A 12,138-nucleotide genomic window follows, 5' to 3' on the forward strand; every position below is an offset into this window, starting at 1 on the left:
TGGTTCGACTTACCCGTCCAATAGCCCTATTTTATAATGATTCGTGCTATTACGGAGGTTGATGTATGATTGACCAACCGATCACAGTGGCCCTTGAAATCAAGAACACACGACTGAAGCATATCTTCCATGATCTGATTAACCCTCTCAGTCGGTCCATCAGTCTGAGGATGATAAACAGTGCTAAGATGAAACTCTGTACCCAATGCCTGCTAAAAAATCTTCCAAAATCCTGACACAAAGCTTGAATCCCTATCTGATATAATAGACAACGGAATCCCATGTAACTTCACAATCTCTGTAATGTAAAGTCTCGCTAATTGCTCTGAAGTAAAGTCAGTGCGAATAGGCAAGAAATGAGCTGATTTAGATAACCTATCCATGATGACCCAAATGGAATTGTGATCCTTATAGGAAGTAGTCAATCACTCCACAAAATCCATAGAAATGCTCTCCCATTTCCACTCCGATATAAGTAGTGGTTGTAGAGCTCCTAGCGGCCGCTGATGATCAATCTTGACCATCTGACAAGTACTACACCGAGAGACAAAAATAGCAATGTACTTTTTCATACCTGCCCACTAAAACTGCTACTTCATATCCTGATACATCTTGTCTCCTCATGGATGAATAGAAAACTCAGAGTGGTGAGTCTCAGTTATCACACCTTTCCTTAAATCATTAGCAGAAGGTACCACTAACTATCCCTTGTACCTCAAACCTCTATCAGTCCCAACATAGTAAAATGGGACCTCCCTAGAAGTTATCTCTGTAATTTTATCAATGCGCTGCTGATCCGTAAGTTGTGCCTTGAAAACTTTTTGAATAATAGAAAGTGTAACTACCACGCAAGCCATGAAAGCATCCGATAACTCATCCACCGTCTTCAAAGCGTTCCACTCAGTGGTGAATAAAGCAAAAAGACTACCAACAGGTTGGCGACTGAGTGCATCTGCCACCACATTCGCTTTCCCTCGATGGTATTAGATAGAGAAATGATAGTCTTTCACAAACTCTAACTATCGGCGCTGTCTCATATTCAGCTCCCGCTAAATGAACAAATACTGCAGACTCTTGTGATCACTAAATAATCAAAAGGATTCTCCCAACAGATAATGCCTCCAAATGCGTAAGGCAAAAACCACAGCTGCCAACTCCAAATCATGTGTTGGATAATTAAGCTTATGAGGCTTAAGCTTTCGAGATCCATAAGAAATCGGTCGTTCCTCCGGCATCAAAACACATCCAAGACTTTGCAAAGAAACATCCGTGTTGACAAGATACTCAATCCCGCTCTGTGGAGTAGACAGAACCGGTGCAGAAGTCAACTTGCGTTTTAGCTCATTAAAAGCTTCCTGACAGTGTTCATCCTACACGAACCGTACTCCTTTCTTAGTTAGGTAAGTGAGCGATCCCGCTATCTTCGAGAACCCCTGAATGAACGTACGATAATATCCTGCCAATTTGAGGAAACTTCGAATCTCGGTAGGTGAAGTAGGCTGTCCCCACTTAACCACTGCTGAAACCTTGGCTGGATCTATCGCTATTCCCCTTTCTAACACCATGTGACCCGGAAACTTCACTTCTCGCTGCCAAAATTCACACTTCTCGAACTTGGCATATAACTGGTGCTCACGAAGCGTCTGCAAGACTATGCGAAGATATCTAGCATGATCATCCTCTAACTTTGAATAAATCAAAATGTCATCTATAAAGACAGTGACAAACTGATCTAAATAAGCCCTGAAAACTCTGTTCATTTAGTCCATGAAAACCGCAGGTGCGTTAGTTAGTCCGAATGGCATAACATGAAACTCATAAGAACCATATCTAATAAGAAACGCTGTCCTCGGAACATCCTACTCCCGAACCCAAAGTTAATGATATCCATAACGTAGATCAATCTTAGAGAAGTAGGTAGCTCCCTTCAACTGATTAAAAATATCATCAATCTTGGGTAAAGGGTACTTGTTATGAATAGTAACCTTGTTCAACTCCCTGTAATCTATACACAGGCGATATGAACCATCTTTCTTCTTCACAAATAGAATTGGTGCTCCCCAGGGTGAAGTACTCCTGCAAATAAAACCCTGGCTGAGTAATTGCTGAATCTGATCCCTCAGCTCTCGCATCTCCACTGGTGCCATTTTGTATGGTGCCCTAGCAATAGGTGTAGTGCCTGGAGCTAAGTCAATCACAAAGTCTATCTCGCGACTAGGTGGCAACCCTGGAATCTCCTGAAAAACATCTGGAAAGTCCTGTACAATTGTTATGCTATCCAATGCTACAGAAATCTCCTCCTCCGTTTCCTCCTCTATATGGAACAAAGAAGTGCTAGTGACCCCGTTAGAACGTGGCATAGCAACAACGTACACATCCTGACCAGGTATGGTGAACATAATAGACCTATCCAATAATTAACTTGGGCATGATAGTGCAATAACCAATCCATCCCAAGTATCACATTATAAGTGTGCATGTCCAGGACCAATAGATTGGCTAGAAATCTGAGTTTATCAATATCTAGTGTCACAGGCCCATCACTCTCATCTAAAATGGCAGTATCGCCTAAAGGTGTAGATATACCCCGAGGTCTATCGCATACTTATGTCACCACTAAACTATATCCCAAATGTTCAGAAAAACAAAATACTCCAAAATCTACCCACTTTTAGATTAACGTTCTATCCTGGGAATTCCTCCTTCGAAATCAAACCTACCATATTGATTTACACAAGTTCTTTTATAAACACTGTGGTAACCGTCTCGTCTCAACACAATGTACTTACAAGCAAACATTTGTTTGCCTGTCCAAAAAACCAATCACTCCACTGTGATAATCATTTATTATCGCAACATACACATTCCATTACAGTTTAATAAAACTATATGTGTATAAATCACAAAAATGCTATCATATAACATAATGGAGATAGCCAAAACCACTAGTTCACTTCATTAAGAACTTCTTTAAATCATACACTTCCAAAAGAATAATCATCATATATTCTTTTAAATAAAACTAGTGTACGTGATTAAATCCATACTACACTACCTCCACTACTACTAGTAATTAAAATTACTCTTAAAAGAGCATTCATCCTTGAACTCTGATACCCTCTAGCTTGGATGCTCTGGTATCTGCTCCATCCATATCTTCTTCGGGGTCTTCCTTTCCACTTGGCTCAGCTTCAAGCACCACCGAAGTTGTGTTAGGTCCACAGTATGGTGGCCAATCTCGCACACCATAAACCTTCCTTGACTTGTACTCTGAAGCAACACCTATGGGAACAAATTCCTTGGTCTCCAATTCGGCCTTCTTGGTCGGCCGTCGTAGGGAAATCATCGGAGTAATCTTTTTCCTCCTTTGGTCCTTCTTTGCTTTTATCGCGGACCACATCCTTTTTATAATGCCAAACATTCTGAAATTACCGAATAAACTTGACATCAGTACGTTCTAAGCGAACCGTAAAGGAATACAATGAATCTTAAACTTAAACTCTAATCAAGAGAAAACGCTACGCGAAAGTCTTATACGATAGAATCCTAGAGACACTGAACCTGGAGTGCTCTGATACCAACTGTGATACCCCTTCATTCTAGAGCCACGGGTGATCAAATCCGAGCGCAGATCCGAGGGATACCAAACAATTAATATGTAAATAAGTACAGAATACAAAAATGAAATAAGAATAAAATGACAAGTTGAAAAGAATTCTAATTATAAAATCCCCAAAAGATAACCTTAAATAAAATCCAAACTTTCCATTAACTAACAACCCGGGAATCCATCTAGTGGACCCTTAATAATATCCCAAACTTAAACGTAAACAACTGAAATAGAAATCCAAAGCTAAACATAGAAAATAGTCCTACGTAGTCGGAGGAACGAGTGCCTGTATCTACTCTGCACGACCAAGCTCTAACCCTAGAACTGACTAACACCTGCAAAAATGAGAGAGTAGGTCAGGGCCACATGCAAGTTCTATTCTATTACGATCCATACAGAAACTTGATACGCAGATACATCCTAGATAACTCAACAATAACTAGAGTAGTCCATATATGTATAAGTACACACTATAAGACGCTCACTAGTCTAATAGGTCTGTCTAAGCCTAAGTAGAGATACCATGCAAATCACACATAATGTGGTCATGTGTACCTAAACCTACCAGGGAACAACACCTATGTCCAGTTCTCCATCCTAGGCGATATACGCATCATAACCATGGTCCCAAGACTCAAGCTCATACCATGGCACCATAACATAAGTATATAAAGTACGTATAAGCCTAATACAAAATATCATCCATCTGGTGTAGTGGCCTGATATATGTATAACAATCCATCTGGAAACCAAAATAGGTCATTTAATTGTTTTACTGATATGACGCAAATATGAGTAGGACTTAACCTTTATGGTTAATCCATACCTCAATCTAGATTAGGTAAGACTTAATATTTGAACTAATACATCCCTAATATGCCATCGTCCCATACCGGTGCATACACTCCTATAATTAGCATAATTGATTAAATAGCACTACGTATTCATCAACATGTCTCCAAAGTATGCATCAATAGAAACTAATACATATATAATGATATTAGGCATTCATTACAGAACCTAAAAATCATGTCCCAGCTATTTAAATTGCTAAAATAAATCATAACATTTAAATCCTCTAAATGTCCATAAATTGATACAGTTAAGAGCAAGTTAAATATCAATTTTAAACCAAACAAAGCATAGTTAATTGCAAGTAATTCACTACACTTATAACTCTATTCAAATATGATTAAACAGTATTAAATCATATTTACAAGAATCTCCAAGTTCCAGTATGTAAGTTGATTAACAACCAAAGTGCAACATGTAGGATTTTTCTCTAAATTCACACTGTCCATTCCTTAATCCATTTATGAATTATTATTTCCCTATATTTTTACAAGTTTGTGACAATCATATTCATTATTTAAAGCAATTTAAACGAAGCGAAAATACCCTGTACAGTCCAAACAACGCCCTAAAAACTAACAGAACGCAATTCTAGGCGAGAGCAGGCTCTCACAAATTGAGAGCCTGCTCCATTGGCATGGGAGCCGGCTCCCTAACCTTAAGAGCCGGCTTTGTGGAGCTAGGAGCTGGCTCCATTGATGAGGGAGTTGGCTCCCTCCTTTTGGGAGCCTGCCCTCTCACTCCCTGAAGCCGTTCTGCATTTCTGCTTCGTTTTCCTCGCCTCCAGCGATACCCAAGTTCTCTGTAATTCTTTTAATACTTTTTTCAGTGTTCAATTAATGTCCTAGATCATTTATAAGACATCATTATGCATTGACAACATCAACTGCACAAAGCTTACAATCAAGGACAGAAAGATTCAGTTTGAAAACTTAAAGAATTATCAAACCAATTTATATCAACGAAGCTAATTACAGTTTAAACATGCAACAAAGATATGTTTTAGCATTAAATAAACCCCTGGAGTTTACCTAGGCATGCATAGAACACAGGTTTAAGGGAAAGAGTTAAAATAGAGACTTGTCTCTGAATTCAGTTTAGAAATCTTAAACCGTCGTCTCTAACAATTTCAACGGCCTGAGTTGCTTTTACTGACCTCTACTGCTCCTAGTTCAACCCACGAGCATGCGTCAACGATTCCTCCTTGATTCAGCCCTTGACCCTAACCAAAACCCTAACTTTTCTCTCTCTGTTCTCTCTCAAGCCACCCTACTATTTCTCTCAGCCTCCACTGTTCGTAAGTAGAGTTCTAATAACCCTCGCAGACTATTAAACTATTATATTTATAAACCACTTAGGTTAACCTAATTCTAATTACGTATGGAATGAAAAACGCACACAAGTCAGCAACACCGTGAATCATAAAACCCTAATTAATTCAATTAACTTATTTAAATAATTAAACAATTACAATAATTCAATTAAATACAAATAATAAATAAAAAAAATTAAATTAATTAATTTAATTAATTCAAATAATAACAATTAATTCAATTAATTCAAACAATTAAATAATTAAACCAACAAAAATGTAATTAAATAATTAATTAAAATACCAAGATTATCCTTTTAAAATTAGGGATATTACATTTATGTCTCATCTTTGTAAGTGCCGTTAGGCTGTTGGTTGTTTGCCCGGATAAAAAATTTATATATATATATATATATATATATATATATATATATATATATATATAAGGGGTCTACATATAATTAAAAACTGTCACATTCTCCTCAAGCTGTTATTGAATAAAATTCAAACATTATCAGAACATAGTACTAAACTTTAAACGCTAACCCAAACAGATCCTTGCTAGGAAATCTCACTCGATTACTAAAACCCTAATCCCAACAGAGACTATGCTTATATAAAGCTTTATTCACATAATATTCATTGTGTTGATCATGAGCCTTTGAACACAGTGAAACACTTCATATGCAAATCAAGGATAAGCCTCAATGACAGACTGAACAGCTTGAATGCGATTCACAGTGTATCGGCTGAAGCCAGCTTCGCCTAGAATGTATGCCCACTCTTTCAGAGTCCTCTCTTTTCCAGTTTTTGTTTGAGCCATCATCACCATGTCCAGCATCAACCTCACGTACTTGAGCTTGTCTCCTTCCCCTTCTTCGATCACGGCTTCTACGATAATCACCTTCCCTTTGTCCTCTGGAATGGCTTCTCTGCATTTTTTTAGGATTTGTATGCACTCCTCGTCACCCCAGTCATGCAGAACCCACTACAATTCCACAAATATATATGTACAGGTATGTATGTATGAGAAATATGTTCAATATATTTTAATTATTGCTTCAACACAGGAGTTATCTATCTCCAACAGTCTACATTTTATCAAAGGAAATTTATTTGGAGTTTGGCTGATGTCATCATAATGAGATTAGTCCAAGGACTTTCTTCTCATTGTGGAGCAACTTTAATTAATATTTAAGTTGGTTTACAACCTTCATTTGGGCATTGTGTCTAACCAAAATTCTACAGTAAAGTCTGAATTTCAATAAAAAGCTAATGATGACTTAAGGAAATTGATGCATGTTTGACTTATTTTTATACTGTACTCCCATTTCAAATCTACGAAGAAGTACCAATAATGACGCACTAGGCTTGTACAAGATGACACAGAAGGTCAATCTTTTAGAAATAATAATAATAATAATAGAACACAAAACCAACAAAAATATATAATTATAAAAATATATTATTATATACTAAAAAAAAATTGATTTCTTTATTTTATTTACATTATCACAAGTGTAATCAACTCATAAAGTAGATAGGCCGATTTTCTGATTATCTTTCAAAACTTTAGTACGGAATATTATTTTAGTACAAAACACAATTTATGATATGATAAGTAATTTTATTGATACGTAACTGAAAGTAAAATGATTTATGACGATACTATATACTCAATTTTAAATCGACTTTCACAAAAATGTGAAGTGGCTATGTAAGTTCCCAACTAAAATAGGATCTTTCCTTCATCTATGAAACACCCATCTATCAAAAGAGGCATGTCGCATGATGGCTGCGATCAATAAGATTTTTTTAAGGCGCGGATTGGGATGAACTGAGAACGAGAAGGAACAATAGAGGAGAAGGTAATGATTGATGGGTGATTCGAATCTAGGGCTTATATAGGAGTTGTAACGAAGCAAGCACATAGACTCGTTAAATATGGCTTAGGATCAGGGATGGATTTAAAAATTCATGTGAGAAGGATAAATTTATATAGAGAGAATTTTTCATAATTTTAGTAGAAACAATGTCAAAATTTTATAGGTATAAATACAAAAAATTTAAATTTAAGAATAATAAATACAATAATAAAAAAATTCAGTGGGCACATGCTTGCTTAGGATTAAAAAACCAAGGCTACAGCTGAACCCTTTCTTTGAATTGAAATTTCTTTTGGTACATATGATTTCAAATTTTAAATTTTGATTAGTTTTGATCTAGGAAGTATTTTGGATACTGACACTCGTCGGATACGTGTCTGACACTTCGTATATGTGTTCATAAATAAAAATTAATTTTATTATTTTGAATACTTAGCCGACACTTCTCGGATACTTTTCGAACACTTCGTCGACACTTCCGGAACATTTCTAACACAAGTCTACATAATAATCTTGGAAATAATATGAATATTATAATGATAAAGTAGTGAAATAATGGTATATATGATACAAAAATTATTACAATAACGATATAATTTCATTTTCTAATTCATTTCAGAATAACTCTTATAAATAAATTAAAGTTTTATAATACTATTACTGAATAGATGTATAAAAATAAAAATTTATGTGATCATGTGACTCATGTTTATACCGTACCCGTGTTTAACTTTTTTAAAATTTGACATATCAACACATGTGTATCATATATCATATATAGTGTCTGTGTTAAATAAGTTTTGATAATTATAATTAAAGGCCTTTGAATTCAATTAGTTTTAAAGTGGATAAAAAAGGTTTGATTTGAAGGTGGAAGAAACTAGTGCTTAGCTAAGTCACACAATCTTTCTTAATGAGTGTCGCTTTCACTCTTTACGCTTTCTTATTTAAATTCTCACTACTTATGACTTAATTTTACTATTCTCCCGTTAAATTCTCACTACTTATGACTTAATTTTACTATTCTCCCGTTCATATTCTTGAATTCGCTCTCGTACTCCTGCTTTATATAATCCAAGTGTTTAGTGGATTTTTATTTTATTTATTTTATTCTTTTTGTGTGTATGTGGGGAAGATGGTTTTCATTTGGAGAGAAGTTACTTAAGATTGGGACCATTACGGTTGACACCTAAGCAGTCGAATAGATTTGTTAAAAAGTCATTTTTTTTATTTTGTCGCCGAACTTGTAGTTTAAATCCTAAAGCAATTCTAACCATGTGCACACTTATTCAGACTGTTGCTTATCTGACAATATAAGACACGTGGCCACGTGTGATCCTAAATAACCATTAAACTTAGAAAGTTAGATTTAAACAAAAAGTAATACTACCATAGAGTAAGAGGATGAAGAGGTAAGTTAATAATGTTAACATTAATAATACTAACCATGAGGATAGCCGCATCTGCTTTTGGAACCTTATCAAACATGTCTCCCCCAACATGCTCAATGCCAACACGGTTGGGAGCAGCAGAGACAACACGAGGAAGATCAAAGTTAATGCCTTGAATCCAAGGAAAGGCTTTAACCAACTCGCTCAGAGTTGTGCCATTTCCACCACCCACGTCCACCAAAACGTTCAGCCCACCAAAGAGCTCCGAACAGCCCTCAATTACCGCCGGCACAACCACCCTAGCATCACAAGCCATACCATCATCAATAAGCTTCATCTGGGCGGGATTTGTGGCTGCGTAGCTCCATATGTCCTCACCATGGGCGAGCTCAAATGCTGAAGTATCAATGGATAGAACACGAGCAGTTAGACTATGCCACGACTCAACCACCGCCGGACTGCTCCCTAGCAGCAAAAGATCGGCCAAGCTGTTTTGACCATGTCTCATTAGGAGCCGGGACAACGGTGTTTGAGCATAGCCAATGATACCTTGGCTTGAGGAGTCTTCCTTAAACACGCGCTGGTGCACCAAGAACCTCATGACACGGTAGAGGGCGGATGGGGAGGGGCAGCCAAGGGCGGACGATAGCTCGGAGATTGTCATGGGACCTCCGTGGCTTTCCAGGACATCAGCTATGCCAAGCTCAGTGGCACACTTCACCACAGCCACATCTACAAACCCAAACATATATTTCCATATGTTCACTTGGGCTTGTGCTTCTTCTTCCTCTCTACTTGTTATTTCTCTTCTTCCTTCTCCTTCCATCTCTCTCTCTTTCGCGCACGCACACAAAATGAAGTGAATCTAAACTTTAATTATGTGTCTTGTATTGTAGCATAGCTTCAGTTATATATGCAGAAATGAATGAGCACAGGGAAAATGGATAGATTTGTTTTCAAATTTGACGGGGTGAGGACGCACTCTATAAGTAATTAACTCCACTGGATAGATTTGTTTTAGAGGACTTTGATTAATTTGACATGACTTCATTGGATAGATTTGTTCAAATTTGTCACGGTGACAACTCTCTTATAATTTATTAGATTTGTTTTAGAGGACTCTGATTAATTTGACATGGCCCATTAGAGGACTTTGATTAATTTGGCATGGATAGATTTGTTTTAGAATTTAGAATTTGGCATGGCTCATTAGATGACTTTGATTAATTTGGCATGGATAGATTTGTTTTAAAATTTAGAATTTGACGGACTAATAGAAACTACTCACAACTACAATGCACGGAAAATGACTCTACACCCTATGGTCTTGTTTGGGCAGGTAGTATGGTGCCCTCTTCCAGCAAGCCGCTATGGAAGAATGAAAACCGAGCCAGAAATTCATTATACTCCGTGTCGCATTTTTTATGATATTCATATTTCTATTCAGACTGGAACACCCTATCTTTAGACTTGTACCAAACTACCAGGTAGCATGTTTCAAATTGAAACCATCATAAATGTATTTGTTATTGTCTCCTATGACCACCAAATGAAACACTAGAACTATAAGAAATGTAATCTAAATTTGATATTGCCTGGTATGTCCATGATGTAAAAAATAAAATAAAGGAAGCAAACAGTGAATATGGGGAGCGGTAATAATTGAGAAAAACTTGTGTGAATGTATTAAGTAGTGTAATATATAGATATATATATATGTATATATATAGATATATTTAAGTGGTGTGTAACCGTGAGGAGTGGCAAAAAAATATTACAATCAGGGGAGAACACGTAGAGTCGTCCAAATGTTAGGCAGAAAAAAAGAGGGGTGAAGACGGCGGTGGGAGGCGGTTGAAGATTTCTTGGAGATATTACTTGCCTTTATGCAGTTATGGGTTGTGGGTTAAGAACCACCGTAAATGGTGGTGAAGTGATGGTTGGGGTGGAGGAGGATTTGGGTGTATTTTTGTTTCTGGATTTGATGATCTAATAGTCCAAATATAAGAAACAATTCCAAATTTTGGTAAAAAAAATGTTTGGAACAAAGTTAGGGCTGCAAATGAACTGAGCTGTTCATGAACAGTTCAGGCTCGAATTGTTAAAAATTCAGCTCGGGTTCGTTCATTTAATAAACGAGCCGAGCTCGAACTCTATTTTTAGGCTCATTTAGTAAACGAGCCGAGCTTGAACAACATTGAGCTCGGCTCGTTAGGCTTGTGAACAAGCTCATTATGACAAAGGCCCATATGTTTACCATTTTACATTAAAAAGGTTTAGTCCATATAAGTATAAGTTTGGCCCAACACTTATCGTTTTATTAATAAGGTTCAAAAAGGCCCATAGAGTTTAATTCTTGAGCCCGCGATCCAAATAAGGATTCCTCTCAAATCCTAACTATTAATTTTATTTCATCTGAGCTGTCGCTTTCTTTACTCATGTTAAGAGATAAGAATTAACCTAAAACTAAAAGTTGAGGACGGCAATCCTTTTTGGCAACCCCAACACATGATTCCACTGGCAACCCTCTATTACACAACTATCTCTCTCTCTCTCTCTCTCTCTCTCTCGTGGATCAGCTCCACCGTATGAATCTGCCAGTTGCCTTCCATGCCAAAACTCTCTCTCTCTAATGGATCTCGAAATATCTATAGATCGAGACTACAAAACTAGGTATTTCATCTTGAATTTTTGTTCTTTATTGTGTCCATAAAAGCTTGTAAGGTTTGACTTCATCTTGAATATGTGTCTTGAATTTATTTAGTTTTTTGGTCAGAAATTAAGATCGGCGTCCATGGGTTCTTGAATAGGTGATCGTCAATGTAATGACCCCGTCATTTTCCTTCCTTTCATTTTTCTTAGATTTCACGAATATATATATATATATATATATATATATATATATATATATATATATATTTTCCTGTTGATCTTTCCTTTTCTGAGTTCGGTTTCTCGTCACTTAGAGTCGTCTTGAGTGATCAAAAATAGTTTTTGAGACTCTTTCCTTTGGATTGACAACTTTCTTAAAGGACCGCGCCATTTCCACATTTTCTTTTTTTCGACACTATTCACTTTTCGTCTTTT

The 12,138-nt window shown here is 36.6% G+C and overlaps 1 protein-coding gene across 1 annotated transcript; it reads right to left on the reverse strand.

The window, feature by feature from the left end:
* Positions 1–6,465: 6,465 nt before the first annotated feature.
* LOC132298821 (acetylserotonin O-methyltransferase-like) lies at positions 6,466–9,877 on the reverse strand. Its single transcript, XM_059795170.1, has 2 exons — positions 9,107–9,877; positions 6,466–6,762 (listed from the first exon to the last, which is right to left on the reverse strand). Exons 1-2 carry the CDS (start codon positions 9,875–9,877, stop codon positions 6,466–6,468), a joined length of 1,068 nt encoding a protein of 355 aa, XP_059651153.1.
* Positions 9,878–12,138: the final 2,261 nt, after the last annotated feature.

Source organism: Cornus florida, unplaced genomic scaffold (assembly GCF_030987335.1).
Source record: "Cornus florida cultivar Cherokee Brave unplaced genomic scaffold, ASM3098733v1 CherokeeBrave_3.0.0_Hap2_Chr03, whole genome shotgun sequence".
Classification (NCBI taxonomy): Eukaryota; Viridiplantae; Streptophyta; class Magnoliopsida; order Cornales; family Cornaceae; genus Cornus; species Cornus florida.

Excerpts from the sequence above, each read along its gene's own strand:
- LOC132298821 (XM_059795170.1), bottom strand. The coding sequence starts at position 9,877 with ATGGAAGGAGAAGGAAGAAGAGAAATAACAAGTAGAGAGGAAGAAGAA. Across the intron at positions 6,763-9,106 it reads CAGATGCGGCTATCCTCATG|TGGGTTCTGCATGACTGGGG; the intron begins GTTAGTATTATT and ends GTGGAATTGTAG.